The sequence below is a fragment of the Coregonus lavaretus genome, assembly GCF_964263955.1.
Source record: "Coregonus lavaretus genome assembly, chromosome: 3".
Classification (NCBI taxonomy): Eukaryota; Metazoa; Chordata; class Actinopteri; order Salmoniformes; family Salmonidae; genus Coregonus; species Coregonus lavaretus.
In genome coordinates, this window is record NC_139990.1 from 63,754,114 (window position 1) to 63,779,238 (window position 25,125).

Here is a 25,125-nt window from a genome sequence, read left to right on the forward strand (position 1 = left end):
TGAAATAAGTCATAAAGTTCTTACAGTTTTTTTGGATTGCTTACACACTAAAATTAAAAGTAGTACACTATTAGCAAAACCTTACACTCAAGAAGCAAAACATCAGCCCATATTTGCACAACTATAAGCACATTGTCAACCTTACACTTGTTGCAAAACTCTACACACAGTGATTTGCAAAACACTAAACACAGTTAACATACATTACACACAAAAATCTATCATGAAGTCACGTCCTTGCAATACCAAAGCACTGACTGTCAAATTACCACACCGTCCAACCAATTGGTTCAACACAGTCATCAGGTGTGCAAACACTTGTTTGCTTAATTGTAGACACACCAATCAGGCGTATAAGCACTATAAAAAGCAGCAGGTGAGTTCATCGGTCTTCAAGCACAATGGAAAGAGTCAGAGAAAGAGTAAGACGAGGAGGAGGAGGAGGAGGAGGACGACGAGGAGAACGAGGAGGAGGACGAGGAGAACGAGGAGGAGGACGAGGAGAACGAGGAGGACGAGGAGAACGAGGAGGACGAGGAGGAGGACGAGGAGGAGGAGGAAGGGGAGGAAGAGGAAGAGGAAGAGGAAGACAAGAAGGTGCTCAAAGAGGACCGAATCTGACAAATGAGATCCGCGCAACACTGGTTGACCACATTGTCAACCACGGCCTGACGCTGAGGGAGGCTGGACTGCGAGTACAGCCAAATCTAAGCCGATATACAGTGGCAAGTGTGATGAGAACATTTCGACTGGAAAATAGGTATTGTAAAAATATCATCATATCAAAAACATCTGCACGGTTTCAGTAACTGCTTACAGTACTATATTCTATGCACTATCAGCACTTCTGTTACCTTTTCCTGTGAAATTACTGTACTATTGTATACTGTTTTTTTTCTACATAGGATTGAGGGTCAGGGACGACAAGGGGGAAGGCCTCCTATGTTCACAGAACAGCAAGAGAGGGAGATAGTAAACATGGTTTTGGCCAACAATGCTATAACACTCAAGCAGCTCCAAGCTAACATTGTCAATAACCACGCCATTTTCAACGATATCCATCAGGTCTCAACATCAACACTGGCACGCATCCTAAAAAAAAAACATATTCAAATGAAGCAAATTTATCGAGTGCCTTTCGAGCGCAATTCCGAAAGGGTGAAACGACTGCGGCATGATTATGCAGAGGTATGTATTCACTTTAGCAGTGTGATCTTGCATACTGTCTCATAATATTTTACTGTACTGTAATATGTATACTAGATCTACACTGAACTACACAATTTTGCCTGACACTGTTTTTCAGAGAGTTTTACGAATGGATGGAGAGGAGATCCAGCATGAGTTCATTTACGTAGATGAGGCTGGGTTCAACCTGACGAGAACACGAAGGAGGGGAAGAAACATCATTGGCCACAGGGCTATAGTCAATGTCCCAGGGCAACGTGGGGGTAATATAACACTCTGTGCAGCCATTACACAGAATGGGGTCCTCCACCGCCATGCCCATATGGGCCCTTACAACACAGCACTCATACTTACATTCTTGGACCAATTGCACAACATAACAGCAGCAAATCAAATCGATCATATGCAATACATTGTTGTCTGGGACAATGTGTCTTTCCACCGCTCTGCTCTGGTTCAGAACTGGTTTCAGCAACATCCACATTTCACCGTCCTATATCTTCCACCATACTCTCCATTCCTCAACTCTATAGAATAGTTTTTCTCGGCATGGCGGTGGAAGGTATATGATCTCCGTCTCCAGGCTGAGGTACCCCTCATCCAAGCCATGGAGGAGGCCTGTGACCAGATGGAGGTAGCAGCAATGCAAGGATGGATTCGTCATTCAAGACGTTTCTTTCCAAGGTGTCTTGCTAATGACAACATTGCCTGCGATGTTGATGAAATTCTCTGGCCAGATCCAGCTAGGCGAAGAGACAATGTCTAGTTTTTTTTTTTAAATTTTTTTGAACTTACAATATGTAAAGTGACGTTTGGTTACAGTATTATGAATCTCCATGTCAACATTTTGGGCGTGTTGAGAAATAAATGAGTTTCTTCAGTCTGCAACATTGGTCTTGTGTAGTGTTTGGTGAATTTACATTATATTTGTACTTTGTTGAGAGTAGCCTACTCTAATCATAGGGAAGTAGAAGTGCTAAAAGTGTTTTAGGTTTATCACAGCAGAGTGTAACTCGTGCAAACAGAGTATAGTAATGTGAAACATGTGTGTTTCATATGGTAACAAAGTGTGGTTTTTAAAAAGAAGTGTATAGTTTTTACAAGAGTGTTTAATTTTGCAAAGGATCTGTAGTGTTTTGCTAATTGGGTGTGTGGTTGTGCTAATTGTGTGTAGTGTTTTGAAAACACGGGCCCTGTTTTGAAAATCGTGCTTAAGCAATCAAAAAAAACTGTAAGCAAAAATACAAAACATATTTGTCAATTTGTTTTATTTTTCCATTTGCTACAATGTACGTTTTTTGTGCGTTTCTACATAGAGAACACTAGCCAAAAAACAACACAAGTGTATTTTGCTGTTATCGTAAACAAAGTGTAACTAATATGACTAATAAGGTATTAAGACTAATATGGTAACATGTTGTTTTATTGTATGTTAGTTATACTTTGACACTGTATTGTGAAATGCTTTATTAAAAGTAAGGCAAACTGTTCTTCTAAGATTTCAAACCATGCACTGCTGCTTGTGTGTGAGTTTAAATATCAAATTATAATCATAAATAACACTTTTCACTGGAATAAGTCAAGGGGTATGAATACTTTCTGAAGGCACTGTATATATATCAATTGGAGTCCTTATGAAATTGACTTACTTAAGATGTTAAGATACAAGTTGCCACTAGAAAAACAAGCTCCTAGGTGTTGTGCAGTGAAATACCTTGGTTCTCAAGAGGAATGTGGCACTTTTGCTCTAATAGATTTTCTTCAAACAGTGCAATCAAATCAAGTATCAATTAATGGCAGTTCGGAATGCTTTGACTTTCAAATGTCCTTTATTTGGTTTCTAATTGTTACTTTTGTCCTCCAAAGACAAGGAGTGGTGGATGGGCTAATAAAAATACAAAATAAAAACAAGAAGGAAAAAAAAGGCTATTCAAACATCAAGTTGTAAAACCTAAAAAAATGGCACTCAATGTCTTGCGATGGAGTAGGTACAATGGTGGTTTGTATCAGCAGGGTGTTCACCAAGGCACAACTTTGGTTTTTGAAAACAGCAGAAATATTTTATGGTCTGTGCTATCCGGGATCCTTGGGACATCCCTACCCCATTGAAGTTGACATTTTTAATGGTGTAGGTAAAGGTTATAGTTAGGGTTAAGTTAAGGGTAGGGGTTAAGGTTAGGGTTTAGGGTAGGGACGTCCCAAGGATTCCGGATAGCACTGACTCCTATTTTACTGCTCAGCCAATTACAAATTGAATTGTCATGACATTCTGTGACATAGTACATTCATGTTTGGATGAAATTATCTTTTCATTTACTTTTCACTTTGAGGATCAATATGAATCAATGCTCAAATTCAAAGCCTATAAAGTGTAAATAGTTTTACACTCTCAATAACATTTGGTACTTCTACTTTACTCCTTATAGAAACCATGCTGAAATTGTTCCTATTCTTCCCCAGATGACCAGGAGTCTCCCTCATCTTCAGAACCTTCAGAAGTAACATTCACACCCTCCACCACTTCTCTACACACCAGCTGCTTCACTTGTGGGGGCATCTGTTTGTCCTCTTCTTCAAGGGTGGACGCTTTAGGTGTGTCACTGTCCATCTTGGTGTTCCAATTGGCCGCCTGTGGATTCTCCAAATCCACCCAGGATAGGTTGTCAGCCAAGTCTAGGTTCTGATTGGGTAGCTCGGTCACATGGTCATATGGCTCATCCGGTTGATAGGGGGCTCCTGTCTCCAGATTGGAACCCCAGAAGTTGTTGTGTACACCAGAGCTGAGGAAGCTGTGGAGGTCCCGGCCTTTGCTGTCAGTTTTGGATGATCTCTCTGAGTCTCTCTTGTGACCTGCAAAAGGATCTCCAGATTCTAGGTGTTTGTTTGGACTTTCTAAGACTTCCCATTCATCTGTCTGAAGACATTCATGGCTTGCCTGATTGCTAGTGACCTCCTCTAAAGAATGTTCTATAAGAGCATTGCAATCCTCATAGTGGGAGACCGCCACATCTAACAAGTCTTTCTGATCTGCAGTTAGATTTGCTTTGGTGACAGGTTGCAAATACTGGCTTGCATTTGGCGACTCATCATCTATGCTGTTGGACTCTTCTATATCCAAGTTGTTCATGTTGGTTTGACTCTCAAGCCTGCTATTTAAACTGCTGTGGATAGAATGGCTTTCAGTGAAGTCTGCATGAGTCAGCATAGAAAGCTTCTGGTCATCCTCTCCTATTTTGTCTGGTACAACTTCAGTTCCCAGTCCCCTACTGAAGACCTTACCTTGAGCCAAATATTCTGCTTTGGACATTTCTACTGAACTTTCTCTAAGAGATGTGTGTTCAGATGTCATTAGAATCGTAGAGTGCACCGAATACATAACCTCTGAGGAAATACACTCTTGCTCAGACTGATTCAGTTTCTCTCCACCTGAAGGTATATGCTCTTGCTTAGACTGATTCAGTTTCTCTCCGCCTGAAGGTATGTACTGCTGTTCAGATTGATTCAGTTTCTCTCCACCTGAAGGTATACACTCTTGCTCGGATTGATTCAGTTTTTCTCCACCTGAAGGTATATGGTCTTGCTCATACTGATTCAGTTTCTCTCCGCCTGAAGGTATGTACTGCTGTTCAGATTGATTCAGTTTCTCTCTGCCTAATGGTATATACTCTGGCTCAGATTGATTCATTTTCTCTCCCTTTGAAGGTATACACTCAGGCTCAGATTGATTCATTTTCTCTTCGTCTGAGGGTATGTGTTCTTGCTCATATAGATTTAGTTTCTCTCCACCTAAAGGTATATTCTCTTGCTCAGATTGATTCAGTTTCTCTCCGCCTGAGGGTATATACTCTTGTTCAGATTGATTCAGTTTCTCTCCGCCTAATGGGATATTCTCTTGCTCGGATTGTTTCAGTTTCTCTCCGCGTAAAGGTATATTCTCTTGCTCGGATTGATTCAGTTTTTCTCCATTTGAAGGTATATGCTCTTGCTCAGATTTATTCCGTTTCTCTCCGCCTGAAGGTATATACTCGGGCTCGGATTGATTCAGTTTCTCTCCACCTGAAGGTATATACTCGGGCTCGGATTGATTCAGTTTCTCTCCACCTGAAGGTATATACTCGGGCTCGGATTGATTCAGTTTCTCTCTGTCTGAAGGTATATACTCGGGCTCGGATTGATTCAGTTTCTCTCCACCTGAAGGTATGTACTGCTGTTCAGATTGATTCAGTTTCTCTCCACCTGAGGGTATATACTCTTGTTCAGATTGATTCAGTTTCTCTCCGCCTGAAGGTATATGCTCTTGCTCTGATTTATTCAGTTTCTCTCCGCCTGAAGGTATACACTCAGGCTCAGATTGATTCATTTTCTCTCCGTCTGAGGGTATGTGTTCTTGCTCATATAGATTCAGTTTCTCTCCACCTAAAGGTATATGCTCTTGTTCAGATTGATTCAGTTTTTCTCCGCCTAAAGGTATATGCTCTTTTTCAGATTGATTCAGTTTCTCTCCACCTGAAGTTATATACTCATGTTCAGATTGATTCAGTTTCTCTCCACCTAAAGGTATATTCTCTGGCTCGGATTGATTCATTTTCTCTCTGTTTGAAGGTATATACTCTGACTCGGATTGATTCAGTTTCTCTCCGCGTAAAGGTATATTCTCTTGCTCAGATTTATTCCGTTTCTCTCCGCCTGAAGGTATATACTCGGGCTCGGATTGATTCAGTTTCTCTCCACCTGAAGGTATATACTCGGGCTCGGATTGATTCAGTTTCTCTCCACCTGAAGGTATATACTCGGGCTCGGATTGATTCAGTTTCTCTCCACCTGAAGGTATGTACTGCTGTTCAGATTGATTCAGTTTCTCTCCACCTGAGGGTATATACTCTTGTTCAGATTGATTCAGTTTCTCTCCGCCTGAAGGTATATGCTCTTGCTCTGATTTATTCAGTTTCTCTCCGCCTGAAGGTATACACTCAGGCTCAGATTGATTCATTTTCTCTCCGTCTGAGGGTATGTGTTCTTGCTCAAATAGATTCAGTTTCTCTCCACCTAAAGGTATATGCTCTTGTTCAGATTGATTCAGTTTTTCTCCGCCTAAAGGTATATGCTCTTTTTCAGATTGATTCAGTTTCTCTCCACCTGAAGTTATATACTCATGTTCAGATTGATTCAGTTTCTCTCCACCTAAAGGTATATTCTCTGGCTCGGATTGATTCATTTTCTCTCTGTTTGAAGGTATATACTCTGACTCGGATTGATTCAGTTTCTCTCCGCGTAAAGGTATATTCTCTTGCTCAGATTTATTCCGTTTCTCTCCGCCTGAAGGTATATACTCAGGCTCGGATTCATTCAGTTTCTCTCCACCTGAAGGTATATACTCGGGCTCGGATTGATTCAGTTTCTCTCCACCTGAAGGTATGTACTGCTGTTCAGATTGATTCAGTTTCTCTACACCTGAGGGTATATACTCTTGTTCAGATTGATTCAGTTTCTCTCCGCCTGAAGGTATATGCTCTTGCTCTGATTTATTCAGTTTCTCTCCGCCTGAAGGTATACACTCAGGCTCAGATTGATTCATTTTCTCTCCGTCTGAGGGTATGTGTTCTTGCTCATATAGATTCAGTTTCTCTCCACCTAAAGGTATATGCTCTTGTTCAGATTGATTCAGTTTTTCTCCGCCTAAAGGTATATGCTCTTTTTCAGATTGATTCAGTTTCTCTCCACCTGAAGTTATATACTCATGTTCAGATTGATTCAGTTTCTCTCCACCTAAAGGTATATTCTCTAGCTCGGATTGATTCATTTTCTCTCTGTTTGAAGGTATATACTCTGACTCGGATTGATTCAGTTTCTCTCCACCTAAAGGTATATTCTCTGGCTCGGATTCATTCATTTTCTCTCTGTTTGAAGGTATATACTCTGACTCGGATTGATTCAGTTTCTCCCCGCCTGAAGGTATATGCTCTTGCTCAGATTGATTCATTTTCTCTCTGTCTGAGGGTATATGTTCTTGCTCATATATATTCAGTTTCTCTCCGCCTGAAGTTATATACTCTTGTTCAGATTGATTCATTTTCTCTCCGCCTAAAGGTATATTCTCTGGCTCTGATTCATTAATTTTCTCTCCGTCTGAGGGTATGTGTTCTTGCTCATATAGATTCAGTTTCTCTCCACCTGAAGTTATATACTCATGTTCAGATTGATTCCGTTTCTCTCCGCCTAAAGGTATATTCTCTTGCTCGGATTGATTCAGTTTCTCTCCGCCTGAAGGTATATACTCTGATTCGGATAGATGCAGTTTCTCTCCGTCTGAGGGTATGTGTTCTTGCTCATATATATTCAGTTTCTCTCCGCCTGAAGTTATATACCCTGGCTCAGATTGATTCAGTTTCTCGCCGCCTGAGGTTATATGCTTTTGCTCAGTTTGATTCAGTCTCTCTGAGTGTATCTGCTCTACCTCCTCACTGTATAACATGTCTTGTGTCTGGGAAAGTTCAGTGTGAGACTCAATTTGAAGACTCAGTACTGACTCGCTCTCAATCATCTGCCCAGTAAAGTGTTCATTGTAACTGGATATAGATAAATTCTCTAACTCTTGCTCCACCAATCTATCAATTATTTCTTCATTATAGTCCTCATCAGAGCACATAATGGAGTACTCTCCAGGTTCTGTAAGTTCCTCATAGGATTGCTCCTCTTCTGCCTTCTGAATCAACTGATCTACAGCATTCTCCTCATTGTTCTCCTGTGTAGCATGCTCCTTTGTTTGGCTAGCATCCATGTCCTCTGTGTGAGTGGAGCCCATGTTACTTTCCTGATCTATGACATCCCCTTCTGACTCTTCATACAGATCTTCCATGGTGTCAAACTGTTTGGACTTGCCTTCGCCCCAGGTGCCTGTTGCTGTCTGGCCAACCTCCCTGTCCTCTTCACCATCACTGGAGTCACTTTCGCCCATGTGTGAAGCCTGAGTGTTGGTATCTGTCTCGTCGCTCTTGTAACGGATCAGGGGGTGTGTGTCGGCCAGTGTGTTGTCCTGAGAGTAGCTGTTTCCTTCTAGCTCAGCCCTCCATAAAACAGAAGTATTTTGAGAGTAGTTTGCCTCATCATCATCCTCTTTGTCAGATATATTCAGTTTCTCTCTGCCTGAAGGTATATGCTTTTGCTCAGACTGATTCAGTTTCTCTCCGCCTGATGGTATATACTCTTGATCAGACCGATTGGGTTGGGTTTCTCTGTTATTCCTCATCTCTTCCGCTTTCATGTGATCCTTTCCTTCTTTCCAATCATCCGTTCTTTCTCTAATTCCATTCTCCTCATTGTACCCTTCCACTCTATCCCATTCATCCATTACATCCCCATTGGGGTGCAATGCATATTGTTCCTCACGTTTATTAAACATATCATTTTCATCATCCCCTTTTCTGAAATGTATATCACCTTCCTCCACTCTTTCAACATGGTGAAATACCTCTTCTGACCAGTGAGAAGCTTGAGCAGATTCATATGAGATATTCTCCTCTTGGTTGAACTCATCGATTCTTTCTGTCATATCATGTTCCTTATTGAACCCTCCCAGTCTTTCCCAATTATCCTTACCATACCCATAGGGGTGCAATTCAGCTTCCGATTGCTCCTCATCTTTGTTAGACATATCATTTTCATCATCCTCTTTTGTGAGATTAATAACATCTTCCTCCACTCTTTTAACATGGTGAAAGGCCTCGTCTGAACCGTGGGATGCTTGAGCAGATTCATATGACATATTGTCCTCTTGATTGAACTCTATTGGCTTGTTGTAACCACTTTTCCCCACCCCATACTCAAAAGCTTGACTGCTTGTGAATGTCTCAAATGCTTGTTCTAGCACTGATGCAGTTTCAGATTCCAAGCCTTCATTTCCCACCCATTCAGCATCTTTCCTTGCTGTTTCAAGATCTCTTTCCTCCGATGCATTCAGATCTAGTAGAGGTTCCTCTTTTTCAGAAAACATTTCAAAACGTACATCATTATCATTATTCGCTGAGCAACCAGAATGTGCCCCTGTCACTGAACCAGTAGAATGTGCTCTCTCATAGCTCACTGAAGGGCTGTAGAGCTCTTGAGCATGAGTGCTGAACACAGTTGGCATACTGAAGCTGGTCTCAACCTGGTGGCTCATGGTAGATTCCATAACTGGTTTCTCTTCAGCAACCCAGGTTCTGACTATGTTCTGATCCTCTTCCTCCTTTTCCATATCCCACATGGATTGTTCCTTATGGTCAGATCCAAGCCAAGATACAACATCAGCTCCTGCCTCTTCAGTGGGAGGTGAGAGAGGTTCAGCATAGTTGACTTCTTCATGGACATCTTGGGGTCTGAAGTGGTCGACTGATATTCCGTCCTGTGGTACTTTGGCGTAAGGTGTTGACCAACTTACCTGCCGGTTGGACCCTACGCCAAAGTCAACCTGCCTTTCCTCTGTCTTTCGACAACTCTCAGGTGTTTCATTGAGGGTTACCCGATTTTGAGTCCAGATTGGTGATGCGGACATCATTGTTACATTGGATCGTGGGCTTGCTCCATGGATGGTAGAGATAGGACTGATAATGTGACTGGTAGCCAGCTGTGTCTTGAAGCTTTGCTTAACCCCTCGAGAGCTGGGCACTCCATCTGTGAATGGCATAGGAAGACTATTGAATAGGTATACCATACATAATGGTAATAGTAGACCACAGGCCAGGGTCTATCATAGATAGACATCAATAAAGTTGAAATGACACTGACAATAATATTGGCAATAACAGGAAACATTCACCAATGCTTTGATTGCTTTTTGATTGCAAATCTCTGCCTATTCCAAAATGTCTTCAGTTTTATCTTAGGTTGACAGAGATCTCGAAAACCCCAACCCAAAGGCAATATTAGGAAACATGTTCTCCTGAACAGAGTTTAGACAGTAATGGAGAGATATTGATCATGACTTCCTTCCCCTCCAGTCTGAATTACCGGAAAGCAAAGCCATATGGCTCAATTACCTTTGGGGACCCTCTTAGTTAGCTTGCGTTACAGAGCACAAAGTGCCTAGCTCAGTCCCCTAACCACCCCACACCATCCCCCACACTCTTTTTGGTCTAATGTGATTACAGTGCCTTGCAAAAGTATTCATCCCCCTTGGCGTTTTTCCTATTTTGTTGCATTACATCCTGTAATTTAAATTGATTTTTATTTGGATTTCATGTAATGGACATACACAAAATAGTCCAAATTGGTGAAGTGAAATTAAAAAAAGAACTTATTTCAAAAAATTCTAAAAAAGAAATAATGGAAAAGTGGTGCGTGCATATGTATTCACCCTCTTTGCTATGAAGCCCCTAAATAAGATCTGGTGCAACCAATTACCTTCAGAAGTCACATAATTAGTTAAATAAAGTCCACCTGTGTGCAATCTAAGTGTCACATGATCTGTCACATGATCTCAGTATATATACACCTGTTCTGAAAGGCCCCAGAGTCTGCAACACCACTAAGCTAGGGGCACCACCAAGCAAGCAGCACCATGAAGACCAAGGAGCTCTCCAAACAGGTCAGGGACAAAGTTGTGGAGAAGTACAGATCAGGGTTGGGTTATAAAAAAATATCAGAAACTTTGAACATCCCACGGAGCACCATTAAATCCATTATTAAAAAATTGAAAGAATATGGCACCACAACAAATCTGCCTAGAGAGGAACGCCCACCAAAACTCACGGACCAGGCCAGGAGGGCATTAATCAGAGAGGCAACAAAAAGACCAAAGATAACCCTGAAGGGGCTGCAAAGCTCCACAGCAGAGATTGGAGTATCTGTCCATAGGACGACTTTAAGCCGTACACTCCACAGAGCTGGCCTTTACGGAAGAGTGGCCAGAAAAAAGCCATTGCTTAAAGAAGAAAATAAGCAAACACGTTTGGTGTTCGCCAAAGGGCAAGTTGGAGACTCACCAAACATATGGAAGAAGGTACTCTGGTCAGATGAGACTAAGATTGAGCTTTTTGGCCATCAAGGAAAGCGCTATGTCTGGCGCAAACCCAACACCTCTCATCACCCCGAGAACACCATCCCCACAGTGAAGCATGGTGGTGGCAGCATCATGCTGTAGGGATGTTTTTCATTGGTAGGGACTGGGAGACTAGTCAGGATCGAGGCAAAGATGAACGGAGCAAAGTACAGAGAGATCCTTGGTGAAAACCTGCTCCAGAGCGCTCAGGACCTCAGACTGGGGCGAAGGTTCACATTCCAACAGGACAACGACCCTAAGCACACAGCCAAGACAACGCAGGAGTGGCTTCGGGACAAGTCTCTGAATGTCCTTGAGTGGCCCAGCCAGAGCCCGGACTTGAACCCGATCGAACATCTCTGGAGAGACATGAAAATAGCTGCACAGCAACGCTCCCCATCCAACCTGACAGAGCTTGAGAGGATCTGCAGAGAATAATTGGAGAAACTCCACAAATACAGGTGTGCCAAGCTTGTATCGTCATACCCAAGAAGACTCGATGTTGTAATCGCTGCCAAAGGTGCGTCAACAAAGTACTGAGTAAAGGGTGTGAATACTTATGTAAATGTGATATTTCCGTTTTTTGGGGGGGGGTTTGCAAACATTTCTAAAAACCTGTTTTTGCTTTGTCATTATGGGGTATTGTGTGTAGATTGATGAGGGAAAAAACTGTTTATTCAATTTTAGAATAAGGCTGTAACGTAACAAAATGTGGAAAAAGTCAAGGGGTCTGAATACTTTCCAAAGGCACTACAATACAGTACAATACAGAGTCAGGATTCGCCCACCTTAAGGATAAGGAAGATGCCTCTTGGTTTTTAGTAAAATTATACAGTAACAGGAGTACATGTCAATATCATGTTGTACTACAACACAGTCACTGATATAGCTGGTTGATTCCTGAATGAAGTGATAATTTACCAGACTTGTAGGTACTCCTTAGCTGATTTGTTGAAGAGAAATCCCCCATCAGACTTTCATTGTCCAGTAAAGCTCTGAAGAAAAAGAACACACATAGACAAATGAGAGAAGGATTCATAAAGGGAAAGTCATGTAATCTTTTTTTGCATCACTATCTAGAAAATCATATGTCCTGGTTAGAAGCAGCTTGAATACTAATATTACAAAGAACCAAAATAATTTTAGTTTGGCCATACTAGGGGGTATTCTGAAATGATGTGTCATAGGGTGGGGTGAGAGGAGTGAAGGGGGAGGGCTTTTGTTGCCAACATGAGATCTGTTGTTATGGAAATGTAGGGACGACATTGTCATTGACGAGCCATCTGCAGTGCACACCACTGCCATCAATTCCCCCTCTCACATACTCACAGCCTAAAATACAGGCATGCACGCCCTGACATTCTGATTAGCTCAAGCAGAACTAATACAATTTGTATTCACAGATGTGGACCATGCCCATTCCAACACACATTCAGACCAGCATCTCTAATGAAACAATACTTATAAATACTTATAAACTGGTGCACATGAATATCCCAATATGATCCCAGAATGACATTCTGTACTGTATAGGTGCAGATAATATGAATTTAATGCATTTAGTAAATCTCTTTGAGACTTGCTCTCTGCTTCTCCCCCTGCCTCTTATTCCTGTTACTCTAGACTCCCATAGCTCATACGTTGGTCATTCCCTGCTGATACCTTGGGGTCACTATGGAGGGGGAAGAGGCCAAGGGAAAGAGAGAGGCGCCACTATAGAGGCCCATATAAAGTTACCCTGCTCAAGACAGCCGAGACTGGCCTTTTCAAGGTGATGACCTTTAGGCCAGACGGCTGAGCCCCATTGGACAACAGACCTTGGACATCTACATATTGTTCCACATTCTCACAGGGGGAGGGGTGATGGGGCTCAGTCTTAACTCCCAGTTGAAAAGGCATCTCTGAATGTTGTAAACTAGACATCTGAATCAGTATTGGCATGGGGCTAATAATGATGGCTTTCTCACAAATCGGCAAAAAAAGAAAAATAACTCTTGGAAAATAATAATATGCCATTTAGCAGACACTTTTATCCAAAGCGACTTACAGTCATGTGTGCATAATTTTTTTTTTTTTTTACGTATGGGTGGTCCCGGGGATCGAACCCACTACCCTGGCTTTACAAGCGCCATGCTCTACCAATTGAGCTACAGAGGACCACGAAGAAGAAGGGGAAAATATTAGTGAAGATGGGATGAGTGGAACATTAACCTCAATTTCCATATTCTGATCGGCAGGCTTTTCTACAGATATCAAACATACGTGGGCTTGGTGTTGCTTTTTTCAGCTGTTGACGCTTTTATTTGAACCTTCCCACGCCTCTCTTACATAAAATAATGACTACCTCTGATCACCTTTGGCTGTGTGCCAATGGTCTTTCATGGCTTCCTCCCCTTGTCTCCTTTTCCTCTACAGCTGATAAGTAAAATATTTGGATGGATTGCCATCATAATGCTTTCACCTGTCATGGTCTATCAGATCAGTGGTTGGGAAGAAAAACAGACAAGGAAAACAAGCTAGTTAAGACTGAAGTCCAACTTGAGATCATTTTATACAACTAATGTTTTCAAGCAAAGCTCCAATTGACATCAATGCATGATTTACTAGTTACCCTTTAGCATTTGGCCCAAAATGTCTATAGTTTAGTGCTAAAGGGATGATGAGAGAAGTATGTGGTGTCTGATATATGTACTGAGATGTATCGTACCTGTATGTGGCCACCTCCATGCCTAGAGACATCTTCAGCTGCAGCAGACCCCTACTTTCTATCAGGAGAGTGTCAATCTGATCTCCCAGAGCCCCCTTCTCCATCTCCAACACCTCCAGATGGGCCTGTGGAACAGGAAAAGGGAAGATAATTTATTAGAAATGGCATTGTTGTCATCCAACTATAGCACATGAACAGGTATTGAAGGCACTGAATTCTGGTTCCTGGCCCCATGGCAAGAGCTTATGCCCAGAATAGAACATAGAATGTTCCATATTGTGTTCCCTGCATCTAATGGTTGGGCCCCAGTCTGGATTTTTTACCTTTCTGGACAAATTATGACCTGGAACTAATACCCAGAGCCCCACCATGTCGTTTCTGTCCAAACATTTAATTAGCATTTAAAAAGAAAGGGAGCACAACATAAGGCTTCTCAGAGATACTCAGTTGGCATGTTTCTACATCATAGATATCATCAGACTCATTTGGATAAAAACACCTCTGTTCGTTTTAATAAAATTACCATATTTTCCCCATTTTTATTTGGGCCATGTCCATTTGAAAAATGTTCTACTATGACTGACATTTCAAACGTTTTGTTTTGCTCTGGTCTGCTCACCCCCACCCCCTGTGCTGGAAATAACTGGAAGTAGCTCCAGCTGTCTGGATTAACTGGCAAGATACACAATAAGCACATTGTCATTTGTCTTTGGACTGAAATCATTTGAAGGTTCTAAATCCCAGACAGCAGTCACATTCAGACAACACACACAAGACGTTTTAAACAATGCATGATTATTCAAGGGAATTTAATAGTAAGGTTAGGAATTTCACTTTTATGGCTTCAGTCTCAGTTCAGGTGAACAGGAGTTCTAAATAAGCTAATTGATACTATTATATGATTTAATTGGCAAATGACAATGATATAACAAAGTTACCTATGAGAAATTGACATGAATAAACACACACCCATGAATACGCCCACACTAAAGACCAGGGGTCGGCTACTTTAACTGTTCTTACCTGCAGGTTTTGTATCTCCTGCCTCTGCCTGTCTCTCTGTTGGACCACACTCCTCTCCAGATACTGCCTCCTATCCTGAGCTGATGCCAGCTCATTCTCTAGGGCCTGAAGTTTCAGCTGGCTCTCAATCTTCTCCTGGCCCACCTGGGCCAACCGGGTTCTGGCCTGGTTTAGAGACTCCTCCAGGCTGTTCACCTGGCCCTGAAACACCATGGCCGCCTCATGCCACGCCCTGACAGCCATCTGGGAGTACTCTTCACCCAGCTCCTGGAGGCTGGGTAGCTGGGTGCCCGTTTGGGGTGGAGGGGGTGGCAGTGCAGGTCTGACATGGATTAGTGTAGCCTGGAAGCCGGCAACATCTTCCTGGTGGGTTTGTATCTGGAACTGGATTTGTTTCTCTAGCTGGCTCACCTTCTCTCTTAACCAGATCTGAGCCCTCCTCTCCTCCTCCATCTCCTTCCTGCTGTCTGCCAGCTTCTTCTTCACCTCCCCATGGGCGTCCGCCTCCCACTGTCTCTGCAGCCCCAGGGCTTGGAGCTCCTCACCCAGGCTCCCTAGCTCCAGCTCCACCCGGTCCTTCTCCCTCCAGGCTTCCTCCACCTCCTGCCTGGCCAGGCTCAGCTTGTCCTCCAGGCCCATCCGCCCCCCCTGGCCGCTGCCTCTCAGGGCCTGGATCTCCTGACATAGTAGCTTGTTCTCCTCCTCCAGCAGCCTCACTCGGCCCAGGTAGGTCTCCAGGCGTTGGTTGAGGTTCAGCATCTGGAGCTTGTCGTCGGTCCGGTGGCTGTGGTGGTGTCGGATGTTGTGGAGCTCCATGTCAGAGAGAGAGAGAGCGAGAGGAAAGATAGTGATGCTGGTTGAGTAAAGAGAGCCTCACTCTGGAGCGAGCAGTTTCTGTCAATGTGTGTGAGGTGCTGATTCGGTCTCTCTCTCCAAGCCTGTGTTTGAGGGTCAGAATGTGCTGTGAGGCTGCTTGCCTCCTGTAGTGTGACCGCTGGTGAGATACTCTCCTTTCATACTGGAATTAATGCAGGGGGAGGGCAGAGGGGAAGAGAGGGGAGGAGGGATGGAGAGGGAGGAAGAGAGGGAGGTGGGAGTGAGCAGTGATGTCATTTGGGGTTAACTCTAGCACTGCTGGAATGTCTTCTGCTTATTCACTGGGAGAAATTCACATTTTGATTGAATGATTTCTGTTATCTCTCTACAAGTACATATTTAGTTATTTTTATGAAATCATGTATTTCTTTACAGCAGTTTTTTTCTGATACACACATATTGTGCATAATTGTGAGACTATTGAATGTACAATATGTAAGGCTAAATGCAATAGCATGAATACAACACTCTAATACTGCACTGTAAATGGAGAGACTTGACAGGAAGCATAGAGGAAACATTTGTATTTGTACTAAGACAACTCCGATTGTCACATGTGGTGTATGTTTAGAAATCATAGGCTAAATCAATCTAATTGGATAATTGATTGACTGAATAAAGGATAGGACACCATCTTGATGTAGCTATTTCTCAGATCCATTTTGACCTCACTACTACCCTCTGGGGACAGTATTTCAACACGTCCATATTGTAGCAACTCCACTTCCATTCAACCTCGATCCTAGGGTTGGCTCAAAAGTGCACTGAAGATCTATTGCAGACTTATAATACATTAATTAAGATCTATTACAGACAACTGAGAAATGAATTACTACATTTTGTTAAGTCTTAGCAAGTCAGGGTAAACCAGTCAACCACAATGTGGATTGGCCAACTTCTCAAAAAACTACTCAATCAACAACTGATAGGAGGGTATGACAAGCCTTCAGAGGTATCCTCACAGTAAAACAAGTAAGCAGAGAAACTATTTCTGTTTTCAATTCACAGTTGTAGGCCTACGGCTTTCCATATAGATTTTCATATTGAGTACTGTAGTGTCATTCAGTACCATCATGACAGTACCATCATCACACGTCAACATAACTTCCTCCTCTCAGTCAGATGAAACAGTGTAATTGTTTCCTGTGACATGATTCATGCAAACCAAAGTCAAGGCAGAAGTACTAATACAGGTCCTACTAGGGATAAAAACAACAAGGGCCACCACCTCTCATAGAGATCAAACCCGGGTAAGGTTTCTCTGTACTTGTATCTCTAAGAAACACACTGTTGATGAGAAGTCTAAAGGATGGCAGAAGAGCTGCATTATTCTCCCGTGGTTTTCAAGAATCGCGTTGTTTCTTCGCCGAAAGGTGAGTCTTGGCCTTTCTTTCTCATCTCTTCATCAATATCACTCTCTTTTAGTTCATTTCTATCAGTTTACAAAAATGTCAGTTCCAGACTGAAGACTATAACAATCACAATTGTTTGTGAATATTCAAATTGAAGGGTGCTTAAAGCAAGTGAGGCAGATATGCCAGCTATTTATGCTGAATCATGTTTTTTTGTCTTTGTGATGGCAAATCTACTCTGCTATTATGTTTTAATCAAGTATCTTTACAGTTAATCAAGTACAAATTACATTCTTAACCCATTTAATATCATGGGTCACAATAGCAAGAATACTTTGTTTGTACTTTACAGGCTCTGGAGAAGTTAAAGTTGTACTTATAATAAAATGTTTCATATTATGCATTATCATATCATTTAGACAAGTTTCATATGATTTCTCAAAATGTTCACAAGACCACAAGCATATTTCTCAAAGATGTACCTTTACAGACACATTTGGCACCAGAAGTCTGTATTCAACAGCTTTAAAAACAATACATTGAATCCCTGATGCTTGAGGTATATGAATTAATACAGTGTCTGTAATTTATGATACAGTGAGGGAAAAAAGTATTTGATCCCCTGCTGATTTTGTACGTTTGCCCACTGACAAAGAAATCATCAGTCTATAATTTTAATGGTAGGTTTATTTGAACAGTGAGAGACAGAATAACAACAAAAAAATCCAGAAAAACGCATGTCAAAAATTTTATAAATTGATTTGCATTTTAATGAGGGAAATAAGTATTTGACCCCCTCTCAATCAGAAAGATTTCTGGCTCCCAGGTGTCTTTTATACAGGTAACGAGCTGAGATTAGGAGCACACTCTTAAAGGGAGCGCTCCTAATCTCAGCTTGTTACCTGTATAAAACACACCTGTCCACAGAAGCAATCAATCAATCAGATTGGCCAAGACCAAAGAGCTCTCCAAGGATGTCAGGGACAAGATTGTAGACCTACACAAGGCTGGAATGGGCTACAAGACCATCGCCAAGCAGTTTGGTGAGAAGGTGACAACAGTTGGTGCGATTATTCGCAAATGGAAGAAACACAAAATAACTGTCAATCTCCCTCGGCCTGGGGTTCCATGCAAGATCTCACCTTGTGGAGTTTCAATGATCATGAGAACGGTGAGGAATCAGCCCAGAACTACACGGGAGGATCTTGTCAATGATCTCAAGGCAGCTGGGACCATAGTCACCAAGAAAACAATTGGTAACACACTACGCTGTGAAGGACTGAAATCCTGCAGCGCCCGCAAGGTCCCCCTGCTCAAGAAAGCACATATACAGGGCCGTCTGAAGTTTGCCAATGAACATCTGAATGATTCAGAGGAGAACTGGGTGAAAGTGTTGTGGTCAGATGAGACCAAAATCGAGCTCTTTGGCATCAACTCAACTCGCCGTGTTTGGAGGAGGAGGAATGCTGCCTATGACCCCAAGAACACCATCCCCACCGTCAAACATGGAGGTGGAAACATTATGCTTTAGGGGTGTTTTTCTGCTAAGGGGACAGGACAACTTCACCGCATCAACGGGACGATGGACGGGGCCATGTACCGTCAAATCTTGGGTGAGAACCTCCTTCCATCAGCCAGGGCATTGAAAATGGGTCGTGGATGGGTATTCCAGCATGACAATGACCCAAAACACAAGGCCAAGGCAACAAAGGAGTGGCTCAAGAAGAAGCACATTAAGGTCCTGAGTAGCCAGTCTCCAGACCTTAATCCCATAGAAAATCTGTGGAGGGAGCTGAAGGTTCGAGTTGCCAAACGTCAGCCTCGAAAACCTTAATGACTTGGAGAATATCTGCAAAGAGGAGTGGGACAAAATCCCTCCTGAGATGTGTGCAAACCTGGTGGCCAACTACAAGAAACGTCTGACCTCTGTGATTGCCAACAAGGGTTTTGCCACCAATTTTTTTTTTTGTTATTCTATCTCTCACTGTTCACATAAACCTACCATTAAAATTATAGACTGATCATGTCTTTGTCAGTGAGCAAACGTACAAAATCAGCAGGGGTTCAAATACTTTTTTCCCTCACTGTATATCATACGTTAATAGGTCAAATTGTATGTAGCAACTGCAGATTGCCCCTTTAATGTAATTATGTGCTTTTAACATGTCATACTGATACAGTAATTCCCACTAAAACAGCTGTGAGAAATGGTCCTCTAGTAGTTGATTATATCACACCCCCACCCTCTTGTACGTGTGTGCGTGCGTGATTGCGTATACGTGTGTGAGTGTTTTAGTGTGTGTGCGGCATGTGTGTGTCTGGGACAGATTTTCACCAGTCAATGTCCATTGCTCGTGTTTCTTGGCCCAAGCATGTCTCTTCTTCTTATTGGTGTCCTTTAGTAGTGGTTTATTTTCAGCAATTCGACCATGAAGGCCTGATTCATGCAGTCTCCTCTGAACTCTCAACTTGATGTTGAGATGTCTGTAACTTGAACTCTGTGAAACATTTATTTGGGCTGCAATCTGAGGTGCAGTTAATAGCCGATTTTTGATGCTCTGCAGCAGAGGGCCAGTTTCATCATACCACTTGATGGTTTTTGCGACTGCACTTGAAGAAACTTTCAAAGTTCTTGAAGTTTTCCGGATTGACTGGCCTTCGTTTCTTAAAGTAACTGTTGTTTCTTGTTGCTTATATGAGCTGTTCTTGCCATGATATGGACTTGGTCTTTTACCAAATCGGGCTATCTTCTGTATACCACCCCTACCTTGTCAAAACACAACTGATTGGCTCAAACACATTAAGGAAAGAAATTCCACAAATTAACTTTTACTAAGGCACACTTTTTAATTGAAATGCATTCCAGGTGACTACCTCATGAAGCTGGTTGAGAGAATGCCAAGAGTGTGCAAAGCTGTCATCAAGGCAAAGGGTGGCTACTTTGAAGAATCTCAAATATAACATATATTTTGTTTTGTTTAACCCTTTTTGGGTTACTGCATGATTCCATATGTGTTTTTTCATAGTTTTGATGTCTTTACTATTTTCTACATTGTAGAATAATAGTGAAAATAAAGAACAACCCTGGAATGAGTAGGTGTGTCCAAACTTTTGACTGGTACCGTATGTGTGAAGGGATGCATAGACAATATGGACAGTATATGGATAGAATGTGTAGTATATCTGAAGAATAGTATATGTACAGCAATAGTTAAATAGGATAGGCGTTGACTAGAATACAGTGTATACATATGAAGTGGGTAAAACAGTATGTAAACAACATTGTTGCAATACTGTCCGTTGAGCACAGCTTAAAATATACTGTGTTTCATATGATGGTTTCATCTGTCTATGAGAAGAACTGAACATTGGAGCTCTGACCACAAGCTCCTAAATGCCTGACCTTTTTACCTATCCAACAATCTTAGACAACCATTGAAGTCCTCATCAATCTTGTTACATATGATTTATTTATTAGAGGTATGGACTCATTGTGTAACCTGTCACCTATTGTCTGTTTGTCCTCTTTGCATTTTTTTTTGTTGTTGTTTGTTCTAATTTCTTCGCTCTCCTCTATTGCTGCATCCCGTTTCATTTTCTTTTTTTGCAGAGTCCTCCACGGTCTCTGATTGGTTGGTTTCTTTATCATTAGTGTGTTCCATCTCCTCAGCCACTGGAGCCTCCTCTTTGTTCTTGGACGACTTCTTGTTGGTTTTGTCACTGGGAGAAATTCACGATTTGATTGACATTACTGTTGTGTTTAGAAGACTGTCTCTGCATATACATTTGCAAGTATTTTATGTAATATGAACATAATGGTTTTAGTTTATCTGATACACACATATTGTGAGACTATTTTGTGTACAAAATAACTTCTCATCAAATTAATCTAATTGGGTAATTGATGGACAGAATAAAGGATTGGACGCCATCTTCATTAAACAAGTGGTGTAGCTATATTCTCTGATCCATTTCGACCTCACTACTGTCCTCTGGTGACAATATTTCAACATTGCAGCTGCCCCACGTTCATATTGTAGCAACACCGTTTCCATTCTACCTCCTAGGGTTGGCTCATTAGTGTACTGAAGATCTATTGCATTCATATGGGACATTAATTAATATTACAGACAAATGGGAAACCGATTACTACATTTTGACACCTTAGCAAGTCTGGGCATTTCCTTTATCTTGTAACCAGTCAATGTGGCTTGGTCAACTTATAAATCAACCAGTGACTGGAGGGTATAGAGAGGGTATAGCAAGTCTTCAGAGGTATGCTCACACTAAAACAAGAGAGGAATAAAATAATCCTATTTCTGTTTCTGCACATAGTTACAGTGCATTCAGAAAGTATTCCGACCCCTTTACTTTTTCAACATTTTGTTACGTTACAGCCTTATTCTAAAATAGATTAAATTGTTTTTTTTCTCCTCATCAACCTATACACAATACCCCATAATGCCAAATCAAATACAGGTTTATGTCACATAGAATACAGCTTTTTAGTGAATTTCCATGAATAAAAAAAATAACAGAACAGTCTCAACATCGCATTTAAAAGAAATATCACATTTACATAAGTATTCAGACCCTTTACTCAGTACTTTGTTGAAGCACCTTTGGCAACGATTACAGCCTAAAATCTTCTTTGGTATGACGCAGAGCATATGAGCGGAGTGGAGCGAGCGTGGAGCGTGAGCGGACGGATTTTGAACAGAGCGCAGAGCGGCATTTTTAAAAGGACGGAGCGTCGCCCTATGTCCCGCTCCAATTTCGCTCGCTCACACCACGAGTCTGAAGCATGCTCAAGCCTGACCCAGAATCCATCTGTTTAATTTAATTTGTGTCGTCCATGAATTTGTATTTTATAGAGCGAGAGGAGCAGCAGCAGCAACAAGAGAAAAGGGTTGAGGAATTCAAAAGTGTATTCACTGCACGCAAAGGCCCAACCATAACAAGGGAGAGAAAAAGAGAGCTGGATGTAGCATTTTTTAAAATGATTTTCATGGACTATGAACCGCTGAGTAAAGGAGAACGCGAAGGGATGCAACACTTCGCCAGCGCAGCTCAACCGTGCTACACCCCCCCAAGAAACTATGATAAATCAGTACTTTACTTTGTCAAATTTACATCTGAGATGCCCCATTCACATGCTTCAGCTGGCGATCAAAAACGCCGTTAACGAGCACGACAACATTAATAGGCTGTTAGTGAAAGTCGGGCACCTGGTGAAAAGTGTACGCAAGAGCACAGAGGAAACCGAGCAATTAGGTGTCCGCCCCACAAATGCCTGCGCCATTCGATGGAGCAGCCAGCTGCGGATGATTCAGTCGTTCATCCGGTTGTTCCAAAAAGACCCGTTATGGCAAAACAAACTCAAGTCTAATGTTGCTAACATCACCCTGAATCAAGTACGGCAGCTGACGCACCTTGTCAGTGTGCTGACACCACTAGCAGACCTCACAGACAAAATGCAGAAGGAGCTGGGGAACCTGGGGATGATCCTCCCTGCTGTCACAGAAATCAAATCCCTGCTCACCGATTACACTCACGCTGCACTTCCAATGGGCATCGCTGCTTTTGCAGAAACATTGGCAAACAACGTGTCAATTCGCTATGGAATATACTATACTGATTAACATCTCATTTTAGCGTCAGTGTTAGATCCCCGTTTCAAGACAGAATGGATAATCCGAGATGAGTCTGTATGCAACAAATTCGGGGAGATAAAGTAAGGCTGTGGTTTAAGCTAAAAGTGAAATACATGCAGATTTTGTTCCTTTTTTGGAGTGAGCGGGGGCGATTTGAGTGGAGCGCGATGCAAACTGCGTTGAGCGCTGAGCGATAATGAGCGGACTGGCCTGATGTGGTTTTGAGCGGGTGAACAGCTCCGTGAGCGAGGAGCTGAGATTCTCACCGCTCCACTCCGCACATATGCTCTGGTATGACGCTACAAGCTTGGCACACCTGTATTTGGGGAGTTTCGCCCATTCTTCTCTGCAGATCCTCTCAAGCTCTGTCAGGTTGGATGGGGAGTGTCGCTGCACAGCTATTTTCAGGTCTCTCCAGAGATGTTTGATTGGGTTCAAGTCTGGGCTCTGGCTGGGCCTCTCAAGGACATTCAGAGACTTGTCCTGAAGCCACTCCTACGTTGACTTGGCTGTGTGCTTAGGGTTGTTGTCCTGTTGGAAGCTGAACCTTCGCCCCTGTCTGAGGTCCTGCGGGCTCTGGAGCAGGTTTTCATCAAGGTTCTCTCTGTACTTTGCTCCGTTCATCTTTCCCTCGATCCTGACTAGTCTCCCAGTCCCTGCCGCTGAAAAACATCCCCACAGCATGATGCTGCCACCACCATGCTTCACCCTAGGGATGGAGCCAGGTTCCCTCCAGACGTGACGCTTGGCATTCAGGCCAAAGAGTTCAATCTTGGTTTCATCAGACCAGAAAATCTTGTTTCTCATGGTCTGAAAGTCTTTAGGTGCCTTTTGGCAAACTCCAAGCGGGCTGTCATGTGCCTTTTACTGGGGAGTGGCTTCCGTCTGGCCACTCTACCATAAAGGCCTGATTGGTGGAGTGCTGCAGAGATGGTTGTCCTTCCGGAAGGTTCTCCCATCTCCACAGAGGAACTCTGGAGCTCTGTCAGAGTGACCATCGAGTTCTTGGTCACCTCCCTGACCAAGGTCCTTCTCCCCCGATTTCTCAGTTTGGCCAGGCAGACCGCTCTAGGGAGAGTCTTGGTGGTTCCATACTTGTTCCATTTAAGAATGATGGAGGCCATTGTGTTCTTGGGGACCTTCAATGCTGCATAAATGTTTTGGTACCCTTCCCCAGATCTGTGCCGCAACACAATCCTGTCTCGGAGCTCTACAGACAATTCTTTCGACCTCATGGCTTGGTTTTTGCTCTGACATGCACTGTCAACTGTGGGACCTTATATAGACAGGTGTGTGCCTTTCCAAATCATGTCCAATCAATTGAATTTACCACAGGTGGACTCCAATCAAGTTGTAGAAACATCTCAAGAATGATCAATGGAAACAGGATGCACCTGAGCTCAATGTCAAGTCTCATAGCAAACGGCCTGAATACTGATGTAAATAAGTTATTTCTGTTTTTTATTTTTAATACAAACCTGTTTTCGCCTTGTCATTATGGGGTATTGTGTGTAGATTGATAAGGAAAATGTTATTTTAATCAATTTTAGAATAAGGCTGTAACGTAACAAAATGTGGAAAAAGTCAAGGGGTCAGAATACTTTCTGAAGGCACTGTAAAGTAACAACAGGGCCTGGCCTGTGTTAAAAGTGTTTAACCTTTTACTGCAGTGGGATAAATCAGGGGCACACAGAGTGTTTCTAAGTAGTCTTAAACAAATCTACTTTGAAACAAAAGTATACACCTCACACACATAGATTTGGCCTTAAAAAAAGAAGACACCTGTACAATGTCAGATATAGAGTTGGAATATATTCAAATTTGAGTTTGCATCCCAATATTACACTCTATATACATCACAGAAGACTGAAATATAACAAAACCGCTTGACATAGAAACACTGGATTTTTGGCTGTTTAAAAAAATAATGTTTTTTAAATTATGAACAATATTAATAACATTACACCCATAAGGCCACTAGGTCATTTGACTGCAAGAAAGGGCTACAAAAGTACAAAGTGTTTGTTAGGTGTTAAGTCTGCGTTTAAAATATGCTTAAAATGATTAAAAGGCTAAAAGTGATTGTGTAGAAATGTGTTTGTGAAATAAAAAATTGAAATTGTTTTAGAAAGGTAGTGGTAATATTTCATTCAGTACAGAAATTTGTAGGCAGCTTAACATACATACCCTGTCCCGCCACTCAACTTACCCCATACCCGGGGGTATCTTTGTTAGATAGAATACTATATGCTGAATGTAAAAAAAATAAAAAATGGCTCAACTTACCCCACTATCCCTTACTGAAGCTCT

At 42.2% G+C, this 25,125-nt stretch overlaps 1 protein-coding gene and 1 pseudogene across 2 annotated transcripts; both read right to left on the reverse strand.

Moving 5' to 3' along the window:
* Positions 1 to 3,785: 3,785 nt before the first annotated feature.
* LOC311108451 lies at positions 3,786 to 5,548 on the reverse strand (annotated as a pseudogene). The gene is made up of 2 exons: positions 5,200 to 5,548; positions 3,786 to 4,569 (listed from the first exon to the last, which is right to left on the reverse strand). The product of its transcript is annotated as an uncharacterized misc_RNA (transcript).
* A 1,162-nt stretch (positions 5,549 to 6,710) lies between these two features.
* Positions 6,711 to 15,749, reverse strand: LOC311108459 (uncharacterized protein; the record flags this gene model as incomplete). Its single annotated transcript, XM_084151084.1, has 5 exons — positions 6,711 to 6,729; positions 7,239 to 9,837; positions 12,125 to 12,198; positions 13,911 to 14,035; positions 14,934 to 15,749. 5 exons carry the CDS (start codon positions 15,747 to 15,749, stop codon positions 6,711 to 6,713), a joined length of 3,633 nt encoding a protein of 1,210 aa, XP_084007210.1.
* Between the last annotated feature and the right edge of the window lie 9,376 nt (positions 15,750 to 25,125).